We start from the raw sequence: 12,366 nt of genomic DNA, 5'->3' as shown, positions 1-12,366 counted from the left end.
TCATATCTATATTTCTTATAATAATGCACAATAATTATATAATCATACACATTGACAAAAAATAGCATAAATAAAATAAATAAATATATTTTATTCACACAATAAATATTGAATACATGACCTTTCATTTATTCATAACTAACAACTCACCAATTATGCTACACTTTGCATATGTAGTACTTATCTTTTCTTATAACTTAAATAAAGATGTCAATGCCAACCACCTTTCTATATATAATTAATTTTCCTTAGTCTTATAACATTCTTGTTATATCGTTTCCAAACTTCGTGTAAAGAATCATCAGAAGACAAACAAGATAGAGTGCCAAGAACAACTCTCACTTTATTCTTGGTTTTGAGAGAAAGAAACATACAGTGTTTCTGTTGTTAGTAATTGTTATCAATAAGCAAAGGAAATACTATAATAAGAACAAGATTTTTTCCTCGATGTATAATAAAGGATTCACATTATTGATTCATGAAGTGATGAGATAAAATGTTAAAGATTTTTATTAGAAAGACATAGAAAAAGACAAAAAGAACTCATAAACAAAATTTCTGATTACCAAAAAAAAAGTAATAATTACACTTTAAGTTGTGTGTGCATGATTCAACCAAATTATTTACAAACAAAAGTTAGTGAAACAACTAAACTAATTAAAAAAAAAATCACATGTACTTTATATATCATTTATATTAAACTCAATTAAAATTATGCTCAATTCAAAGTCAACAACTCATTTTTCAACACTTTGAATGTATTACAGTATATAATTATATTTTAGAAATTTAAAGATCATGGATTAATTTTTGAGCTAATTTAATTTTTCTAGAAGTGACACAAGTATAGAAATTGATGGTGCCATATCACAATCATTCTCATTTTCAATGTGCATAAGTTGTGAAACTATTTTTTATTGTTGTTTACTAATTTATAAGAAAATTTAAATAAGTCTTATTTATGTAGTAAAAAAAAGTAAATAAACTAAAATATTGTTTTCAAAATAAATTGATCATTCTTTTTTTAATTTCTTCACTCCATTCTCAATATTCTCCATACACAATAACATTGGACAGATAATATAAAATAATAATGAGAAAATATATCTTCCAAGAGTTGTATATAATTATTGATATGATTGTTTTAATAAAATAATATACAATAAAGGATAAAATTTATAATTAAATGATTTAAATATTATTAAAATAACAATATTAATTAAAGAGTATCAAGTGTATTAATAATATTCAACATGAATAATTTTTATTTTTTAAATTAAGTAATTCCTTATGTTATGTAATTTTATTTTAATTCTTGAGATTGATGTTATTTCCTTACTTTATATAATACTAATTTTCTATTAAAGTTTATTCAAAAATAGTTTATTTAGTTAATACCTTTAGCCAACTAATATTTAGTATTTTGTTAAACATTATTTTAACGAAATTTTATTCTATCTCATTTTATTATATATTACATATTATTAGGACATCTGTTTGAGAACATTATGATAAAATATAATTTAAAATTTTTCAATATTTATTTAAACTTTGTTACTATTTTTTCCATTTTTTAAGATTAATTATTTATTTTTATTGTAAAATTTTGCACACTATTTTTTTCATTCTTTAATTAAATATTTGAGATGTAAGAAAAATTTAGGAATTTAAAATTAATTAATAAAAATAATGTTATTATAACTGTTTAAAAATATATTTTATTTACTAACATTGGAAAATTTACATCATATAAGAAGACGCTTGAATTTTTAATCTTATGCTTAAAAATGAACTACTCATTAAACGTTAGATTAAACAAATAGAGATAAAAATATTTAGTTTTAAAATTGCTCTTTGAATTTAGTCAATTTCTATATAAGCGTGTCATGTTATTCACTCCTTAAGTTTTCTTTTCCAATGAATAAAATACGGCCACTAGCTTCAATATTTAATAATAAAACTTCAACATTATTATGCTCTCACTTTGTGTATTATCTATTTTAGCATAATTTTGGAAGAAATTATTAACTATAGATAACTTAATGCTGTTAAATAACTTTCTTAATAAATATTCTCTACATTCCAAAATAACTTTAAATTTAGCATTAAAATAAATTTGAGCAAACCTTGTTTGAAACACTTCTAAAATAGATAAATTAATTTTTGTAACCAGCTAAAACTAACTTAGATATAAACGAGAGAAATTAAATTGAAAAGCCTCTGCTTATTAAATTATTTATAAACTATTTTTAGTTTCAGCGAAAGTTATTTTTTCTTATTTTTCTATTATAGGATTATTAGAAGAAAAACTTATCCAAACAAATGCTCAATAAAAAAAAATCAAATTAACTAATGTTTAGTTTCTATACAATATTAACTTTTTTTTCTCCTTAATTTGATTATGTTAAATAAACAATCGAACAACAAAAAAATAAAATAATTTGAAATCTATTATCCAAACATCCGAGTAATAATTTATTACTAATTAAGATATATATTTATATATTTAATATCTTTTAAGTATGAATAGAAATTTGAGACAATTGTTGTGTAGTAAAACCCTGGTCCCAGTTTTCAATTTTGGATGTAGAAATTGCTTTTAAACCACGTCGTCAACAACATTCACTCTCCTGTTCAACCCGACTCAACTCGACTCGGCTCGGCCGAGTCACATCAGTAGTGTCATTTCCCTTCGTTAGTGTTCATGCCATTTCACTTTCCTTCTTCTCTTCAGGTTCTCTCTCTTTCTCCTGTTTCTTCTCCTTCCACGTTAACTTTGCAACACTTTCTCAACTTTCACAACAAATGTATTTATACTTGTATATATTATGCATATGTATAGGATATTCACACCCTTTTCTTTCTCTTTGTTTTTTCTTCTCACGTTTTCAACCCTTAGCATTTCATTCACACCAAGGTGACCAAATATTCATCTTTCTTTCTTATTATTGTTTTCATCATTATCTTGTTCAATGTGTGTATGATAACTTATACAGGATTTGAAGGAGGATATTTCGAAATATTCTTCTTTATTCTTCTTTTGGGTTCTTAAATGTTTCGATTAATTGTTAACATGATGTGGGTTTAATTTATCTTGGTGTATGTGAATGCACTGTTGCACTTGCTTTCTTTCTTCCTCGGTTGCACGTCTCGGTTGGTGCTTGGTTATGCTGTGTTAATCTATCAGCGCTTTGTTTATGATATGAACTTGCATACAGGTGGATCTGGTTGGGTTGATTTTCTTCTTCTTGCTTGATTATATTGTTTTCTTCGAAGGGTTTTTCTCTTTCCTTTTTTTACTCCAACAGCATATATATACATATTGGTAGTTTGTCTGGCGTAATTGTTTTTATTTTTGAATCTGTGTTGGCCACTGAAGAATGCTGGTTTTGAGAAGTTGACATAATTTTCTTTTCTGACTAGGTAGATATCAGTGTTGAGGATTTTGATGTTTTGTTGTACTGACAATTGTTGTAGTTTTAGGTTCAGCAGGTGTTCTGGTTTTCTTAGGTAGAGAAAAGAAATTGCTTCAGTTATTGGAATGCTTTTGGAAAAACTGGTCAATTCCAAAAGTTGCTCCTGTTTCTTATACTCTAATCTTGAGTTCATGGATGAAATTTTTGTTTTTTCTTTTGAAACCAAGAATTTGATAAGTTTGACTGGCGCTGTTACTTTTGAGTCCTGGTGAGCCACTCTGTGCATTACTTTTATGCATAGTTGCATCTTGTAACCTATTTTTAAAGTTTGAAGTACCCTCATTGATTATGTTACCTGAGCTACATGTCCTTTATAAATGATTCTTCTTAAGGTTTGATTTTAGTTTATAGTTACTAGGTTTATTGTCCAGTTTTTTTTTGGCAGATGGAGTCAATTCAGCAAAACTATTATGATGATTCCGTGGAGCATGCATGTAATACTCCTCCAGGTTCACCTCATATAAGTGACGCAAGAGTTGGTGAAGAATACCAGGTGGAGATCCCCTCTATGATAGAAGAATCAGAGTGGCTTCGACTTCTTGTAAATCCTGCTGATTCAGAAATTATGGGTGATAGTTCACTTTCCTTTGCAATTGGTTTGCCCCTCTCAGTTACATGGATGCACAATGAAGGTTATCTTGCAGATATTGATGGTACAGTCAATGTTATTGCACTATCAAAAGAGATTAATTTACAAAAGAACAACATTTCAGGCAATGAGGAAGAATCGAAACTGATTTCAATTTGATTTGTGATGACAGGAGACAAAAATTCAGATCAACTGGGGAAAAGTAAAAATTATGTATTGGCCCCTGGCACATTGAGTAACTCCTGGAGTGAAGCTGATACAAGAAGTTTTCTCCTTGGTTTGTTTATTTTTGGAAAGAATTTTATCAAGATTAAAAGATTATTAGAAAACAAAGCCATAGGGGAAATGCTGTCATTTTACTATGGAAAGTTTTATAAATCTGATGAATATCGTAGATGGTCAGACTGCAGGAAGACAAAAGGAAGAAAATGCATTATGGGACAAAAACTCTTTTCTGGGCAGAGGCAACAGGAACTATTATCTCGATTGATTCCTCATGTATCAAAAGAATCTCAAGATAGTTTGCTTCAGGTATCAACTATCTCATCTCAATACTTTGTTGTTAATGAATTACAAGTATATTTCAAATGCCTAATGGTTGTCTTACCTTGTATCTCTGCATTCTCGGATTTTAGAGTTTCTCTATTTTCATGAGTCACTTCTATTGCAAATTACACTTTTTATTTTCTCTGTAATTCTAAATTTATCCTTTAAATAACTTTTAGAATTGGGATGATTTTAAGTAAGGCAATAATGATTTGATCTTTGTGGTGTGCTGTACATTTAATGTTTTCTGACCTTTTTTATGGTTATTTTTATCATATAGGGGAATTGAAACTATTAGCATCACAGGTTTCAATATCTTTTGGAAGTTCTCAATTTATTCTGCTTGTGAGCTTCAAATGATACTTTTGATTGTTTCTCCTATTCCATTTGATGCTGGAAAGTAAAAAGCTTTACTATTGACAAAGTATCTTCGTGAGAATGACACATTTTAGAATAGATAAGATGTCATGGTATTGAATTTGGACAAACTGATTGTTGTTATTAATATTATGCTACTGTGATCATGTGTTGTACCTATGATGATTTGAACGTATGGTCAATGGTAATTAGTTTTTATCACTGCAGTTATGTCATTTATGTGCTTCACATTTTCATTGGTTTGGTGTATACAATCAATCAGGTTTCTCAGTCCTATGTGGAAGGAAGAGTTTCTCTTGAAGATTACATTTTATCTATGAAGTCTACTGTTGGACTCGGTGTTCTTGTGGAGGCAGTTGGTATTGGAAAGGAGAGGGAAGACCTTACAAGCCTTGATGTGGAACTTGGGAAGAACAATTGGGTTTTTTCAGGACCAACTAGTCAAGCTTGGTCTTCTCTTGGACCCAGTGATATAATAAAATATTTGACAGGAGGATTGCGACTGAGCAAAGCCAAAAGTAATGATCTTTTCTGGGAAGCTGTTTGGCCTCGCTTACTGGCAAGAGGTTGGCACTCTGAGCAACCACAACATCACAGTTATGTCTGCCCCAAAGATTATCTAGTTTTTCTAATACCTGGCGTTAAGAAATTTTCAAGGAGGAAACTTGTAAAAGGTGATGATTACTTTGATTCTGTTAGTGATGTCTTGAACAAAGTTGTTGCTGAACCTGGTCTTCTTGAGCTTGAAGATGAAACTAGAGTTGGTAGCGGCAATGAAGAGCAAGAAAAGGGATTGAATAAGGATGATCAATATAATTATCGTCGTCAATGTTACCTCAAGCCCCGAGCTTCTACCACTGATCATATAAAATTCATGGTTATTGATACCAGTTTGATGCACAAAGGGAAGTTTTCTGATATAATGGAATATAAATCTGCACCTGTTAAGTTAGCTGGTAAAATTGAGGCAAATGCTGCTGGTATTACGACTAAAGGGGCTAAACAAATGAGGAAAGTAAACCATAGCAAGGATCTGTCTAAAAAAGTTAATAAAAAGTTGACAAAGTTCACAGTTATTGATACCAGTATGCTTAATGTAGGAAAATTATTGAAAGTGAGAGAACTGAGATGTCTTCCAGTTGAATTAGAGTTTGCATCTAAGAGGACTGCATCTAAGGATAGGTCTTCTGGTGAAGATATACCAAGCGTGATAACATGTGACAAAAGGAATATTAGTAATACTGATAACCGAAAAGGCATATCTGAGAATCATGGTACCAGTAAAAAAGAAGCAAATGATAAGTCAGATAATAATGGAAACAAGATAGTAGAAAGGCAGAAAAATCAGATGGTAGAAAGGCAGAAAAATCAGAAGATCCGTGTGTCTAATTGTAATCAACTAAAGAGTACAGTAAAACATCAATTCAGTCGGAGGGCAAGAGCAGATCACTGTAACCAAACAGTTCTTCCCATTAAAAGGAGAAGATTGACTGCTTGTGTCAAGGCAGAGACTAGTCGCGCCATTGAAAATTCCTCAGGAGGTTTGGAATCTGAAAATTTGGCATTCTCTCAGTCATCAAGCTTTCTAGATTCCAACCAAAATGTTTGTGATTCAGTTAGTCTTCAGCCGACTGGAAGTTCAATTACTTCTCCAGCTGATAGAAATGTGGAAGTGAATAATGAGGAAACCATTCTCAATGAAATTTGTCAACACAGGAGCAGTTCTTGTGTTAAAGTCGAGAAATGTGAATCACATATGCCGGCCACCTTGAACACACCCCAGGTTCCATCGAATTCCAAAGACAGTGAAATGATGGGTATAGGGAATGAAAACAGGCAGTGCCTTAAGGCAAAGGGTCCATGTTTGTCAAGTGATGCTCAGGGGGTAGTTGAGAATGAGAAGCCGCAAAGAACCTCTTATGATGTTGGTTCTGTGGAGCAGCAGTCAGATACAAATCCTAGGAGACAGAGCACAAGAAATCGACCATTGACAGTTAAAGCATTGGAATCTCTAGAAAATGAATTCTTACAGGTGCAAAGGAAGCAAAAAAGGAAAGATATCCTGCCACATATAGATGCTTTCAGCCCTTGCCGCAGGGCTCGTACAAGAGGCAAAACAAACCTGCATCGTCGCAATTCTGATCATGGCACTGCAGTTGTGAAAGAAAAGCATTTGAATGAAGATGAGAAAATGGAGGTTGTGGAGTTGGTGGAATATTTCCAAGCCACTAAATTAAATTAAAGAGGAGAATCTATTATACTAGGTATCATCACTGAAGCTACCACTCATCATGGATGTTTGGTTTTCAGAAACACAATGGATTTTCAAAGTACTGATGTTTCTACTGTCTAACATACAAATTATGTTCTAAAGGTGTGAGAGTTCTGTACAGAATTTTGCCATAATTTAAGAGAATGTTACCAAGATAGCCTTTGGTTTTTAAATGGAGTAGGAAATCACTGCTTTAATCTTTGTACTCTTGTTTCTTCAAATGTTGTGCTGAACATATTAAGTCCATTAGATATAAGTTTAAACTATATAAATAAACATAAACTTTATAAAGTTGAGTTAAAATTTACTTAGTAGTATGTGACATAAAATCTTGTGGAATCATTTCAAGTTCTAAGTATTATACAAAACTATGAACAAATTTGATATACTAAATTTGTGTAGTGATGCTATAATATGGTATTATCAATTCTAATGGAGTAAGAGAAACTATCTTATCTTTTTTCAAAGTTGGAACTATTGTAATAAACCAAGCAAATTGGTATGGTACCCCTTTAGCCATATCTTCTCAAGAAAGATATGATTAAAGCAAATTTGCTTGGTATGGAGTAAATTGGTATGGTACAAGAGTCAACAGTTATATAATGTCCCTTTCTAAAAAAACTATTCTTCCATTGGTAAAGTATATAATAAGAAGTTGAAATTGTTATGATTCATTTGGTTTAGAAGTGTTTGTTATGTTTTGTATTTTCACTTTTCAATAATAAAAACTTCATACTGCTTATGCTTTGTTTCGTGTTGTTTACATTATTTCTTATAATATTTTTTTGAAAATACAATAGAGTAAAAATGAATTAACAAATTTATAATTAAAAATAAAAAAAATTTTGTCAGTAAACAACCTCTTATATACGTGTAGTGTTCTGAATGGAATGTTGCCACCTCTCTGGAAAACAAAGTGAATTTGGGTTCAATAATTACGTATAGCTGTGAACTCTACAGTGAAAGTGAAGTGTTACCCAATTTCTAAATGCTAACTTGTTCTTCTAAACAATGTGACTGGTTTGAAGGATGATTTTTAACACATCAATTATGCTTATCCATTACCCTGTTTGTAACATCCAATTTAATCCAATACAGTAGTTGGAAGATATAATAATATAAGATATGAATACTGTTATACTTGGATATACTATAATATACAACATATTACACAAAAATAATATAAATATACTGTATGAAAATAAAACATACCAGTAACTTCTTCACTCTTACTTGGTATATTATTTTTAGTAGTAAATACAATTATAACAATTCACACAAATATATAAAATTAAATTAAAATTTTAAAAAACCATTCACACTATATAGATGATATACATATAGATTAATGTGCCTAAGGGAATGAATATGTATATATGAATTTATATGTACACGAATGTGTCAATCAATCACATTATCCTCTCAAGATATTACGTATACAACACATTATAATTGACTCACTTTTAATTAAAATTATAGGACTCTTCAATTGATACAATGTAACTTTTTTTTTATGAAGACGCTTCCTGAAATATTGATGTATCCTACGGTTTTCTAGGCACCACCAAACTGACTATTCAGGCTAATCATCAAGTCAATCATTCAGACTGATCTCTCAGGTTAATTATCAGGTCGACCACTCAGGCTAAGTACTAGACCGATCATCCAGGTCGATCATTCAGACCAACTATCAGACCGATTATCCAGACCGACCACCCCGACTAAGTACCAGACCGATCATCCATGCCGACCACCCATGCCAACCACCAGGTTGATTATCCAGATCGACCATCCAGGCCGACCACCCACCAGGTCGACCACATGGGTAGATTATAAACGAAAATAACTCATTAAAACCCTAATGCAGATTAAGGTGTGATTGGACCGTTATTAGACCAACGAAAGGTAAAGGCCCATCACAACTAGTATATAAAGGTCTCAGGTATGACTTTAGGATCACGATGCACATTGTATGCATCACTTGCTTAGTTAACCGATCAGTTATATTACTAACTTGAGCATCGAAGTGCCTTTGACAGGTACACTCCCGCATGACTTCCACAAGAAGGAGGGAGAGCGAACAATGTAATTGGAGGATGGAGGACCACTAAGGAGCTTGCCCGAGTCTTCAAGACAACTTGGAGTGTTTTGAGTAAAGGACTTCAACCCTATAAACGAAACATTTTGGCGCCCACTGTGGGACCCGGATGAGTATCCCCATTGTAGCCATAAGGAACCAATGAGTGGTTCTTTAAAGTACCTAGAGTATCCAGCCTCGGCCATCCAACCTCGGCCATCCAACCTCAGCCATCCAACCTCAGCCATCCGACCTCGGCCATCCAACCTCAGTATCCAGCTGAGACCATTCGGTCTCAGCCATCTAGTGTCAGTATTCGTCATCAACCATTCGGTCTCGGCCATCCGACCTCAAGTATCTGGCCTCGACCATTCGGTCTTGGCCATCCGGCCTCAAGTATCCATCCTCGCCCATCTGACCTCAGTATTTGTTCTCGACCATTCGGTTTCGGCCATCTGGCCTCACGTGTCTAGCCTCGGTCATCCAGCCTCGATCATCCGACCTCGACCATTCTGCCTTGGCCATCCGACCTCAAGTATCCGGCCTCGGCCATCCGACCTCAAGTATCCAGCCTCGACCATCTGACCTCAATATCCGGACTCGACCATTCGGTTTCGGCCACCCGACCTTAGTATCCGGCCTCGACCATCCAACCTCGACCATCCGCCTTGGCCATGCGGCCTCAACCGTTCGACCATACCTTGGCCTCAACTTCTCGGCCTCCCATTGCCTGGCAGGTACTTAGCCAAATTTGGCCTCAAGTGCTTAGCCTCAATCGTTCGGCCATATCTTGTCCGCACAAGTACTTTCTCAAACTTGGCCTCACCGGTACTCGGCCAACCATTCGGCCTCAATCATTTGGCCATATCTTGACCTCAACTTCTCGACCTTCCATTGCCTCCTAGGTACTTATCCAGATTTGGCATCAAGGGTTCAACTATTCGGCCATTCGACTTCATAGCTATTCGGTCATTTGACCATTCAGCCTCACTTAAAGTTTTATTTTAGTTGATTGCTCATTGTATATCTCCTTTTTACCAAAGCTAATACAATGATTAAGTACTTCATCTATAGCAAAATTGTGAAGGAAGAAAAACGGGACCAGACGAACAAATAGACTCGTCAGCACAAACCCAAGTTGATGAACAAAGCGTTCCGAAAGGAATCACTGTCAGTTTGGCCGGGCGATGAACGACGAGTTTCGAGAGGAACCACTACTGTTCGGTATGAACAACACCCAAGTTGATGAACGGAGCGTTCCAAAAGCAATCACTATCAGCTTGGTCAAGCGGTGAATGACCAGTTCCGAGAGGAACCACTACCGTCTGGTACGAACAATGCCCAAGTTGATGAACGAAGCGTTCCGAAAGGAATCACTATCAATTTGGTCGGGCGATGAACAACGAGTTCCGAGAGAAACCACTATCACCGAGTATGAACAACGCCTAAGTTGATGAATGGAGCGTTCCGAAAGTAATCACTATCAACTTGGCTAGGCAGTGAACGAGAAGTTCCGAGAGGAACCACTGCAGTTTGATACGAAGAACGCCAAGTTGATGAACAAAGCGTTCTGAAAGGAATCACTATCAACTTGGCCTCAATTGCTCGACTTTCCATGGCCTCAGGTACTTAGCCAAATTTGGCATCAAGTGTTCAACTATTCAGTCATTCGACCTCAACTATTTGGCTATTCAGCCTGACTATTCGGCCATTCAGTCTCAACTATTCGGCCATCTGACCTCAAATATTCGGCCACCCAACCTCAACTATTCGATCATCCGGCCCCAACTGCTCGGCCATTCGGCCTCACAGGTACTCGGCCATTCGGCCTCACAGGTACTCGGCCATTCGGCCTTAACTGCTCAACCTTCCATGGCCTCACAGGTATTCGGCTACTCGACCTCAATTGTTCGACCTTCCATGGCCTCACAGGTACTTAGCTAAATTTGGGTGTTAAACTATTAGGCCATTCGACCTCATAGTTATTCAGCCATTCGGCCCCACAACTATTCAACCATTCGGCCTCAACTATTCGGTCATTCGGCCTCACAAGTATTCGGTTGTTCGACCTCAACTATTCGACCATTCGGCCTTAACTGCTCGGGCTTCCATTGCCTCATGTATTGGGCCATTTGACCTCAACTACTTGGTCTTCCATGGCCTCACAGGTACACAGCCAAATTTGGCCTCAATTGTTCAGCCTCAACTGTTCGGCTTCAAAGGAATCCCGATCGACCTCACCAAAGGTCGGTGACCGTGGATCTGCACCAGAGGAGTTTCGATTGGCCTCACTGAAATTTAATGACAGTAGATCTCCACGACATGTCACTTAAGTAGGAAGCCTATCCAGATCGGCCGACCAAGGCGCTACCCGTTTTAATCTTCAAACTAGTCATCTTAATCATCAAACATAAAAGACATAGAGACAAAAACCAATTGGAGAATCCGTTTTTATCAGGAGTGGCATGTGTAGAACCCCTTCGCATAATCAACATCATGCTCAGGCTTGGGAGGCTTGTGTACCGTGCGGTCTCTTGGGCACCACCAGGCCAACCACCAGACCATCATCCATGCCGACCACCCAGTCCAACCACTAGGCCGACCACCTAGGCCAAGTACCAGGCCGACCATCCAAGTCGATCACCCCCCAGGCCGACCACATGGTTAAATTATAAACGATAATAACTCATTAAAACCCTAATGCAGATTAAGGTGTGATTGGGCCGCATTAGGCCAGCGAAAGGGACAGACCCATCACAACTAGTATAAATAAAGGTCTCGGGATCACGATGCACATTATATGCATCACTTGCTCAGCTAACTGATCGATTATATTACTAACTTGATTGTCGGAGTGCCTTTGACAAGTACACTCCCGCACGACTTCGAAAAGAAGGAGGGAGAACGAACAACGTAGTAACTTGGAGGATGGAGTACCACTAAGGAGTCCGTCCGATCTTCAAGACAACTTGGAATAACCACTAAGGAGCCCGTCCGATCTTCAAGACAACTTGAAGTGCTTTAAGTA

General features: G+C 35.4%; 1 protein-coding gene across 1 annotated transcript; it reads left to right on the top strand.

The window, feature by feature from the left end:
- Positions 1-2,638: 2,638 nt before the first annotated feature.
- LOC124844991 (uncharacterized) lies at positions 2,639-7,501 on the top strand. Its single transcript, XM_047322008.2, has 4 exons — positions 2,639-2,734; positions 3,862-4,129; positions 4,238-4,596; positions 5,252-7,501. Exons 1-4 carry the CDS (start codon positions 2,705-2,707, stop codon positions 7,229-7,231), a joined length of 2,637 nt encoding a protein of 878 aa, XP_047177964.2. The 5' UTR covers positions 2,639-2,704; the 3' UTR covers positions 7,232-7,501.
- Positions 7,502-12,366: the final 4,865 nt, after the last annotated feature.

This window comes from Vigna umbellata, chromosome 5 (assembly GCF_029865625.1).
Source record: "Vigna umbellata cultivar VRB3 chromosome 5, Vumbellata_1.0, whole genome shotgun sequence".
Lineage (NCBI taxonomy): Eukaryota > Viridiplantae > Streptophyta > Magnoliopsida > Fabales > Fabaceae > Vigna > Vigna umbellata.
This window is presented reverse-complemented; position numbering and strand designations above follow the sequence as displayed.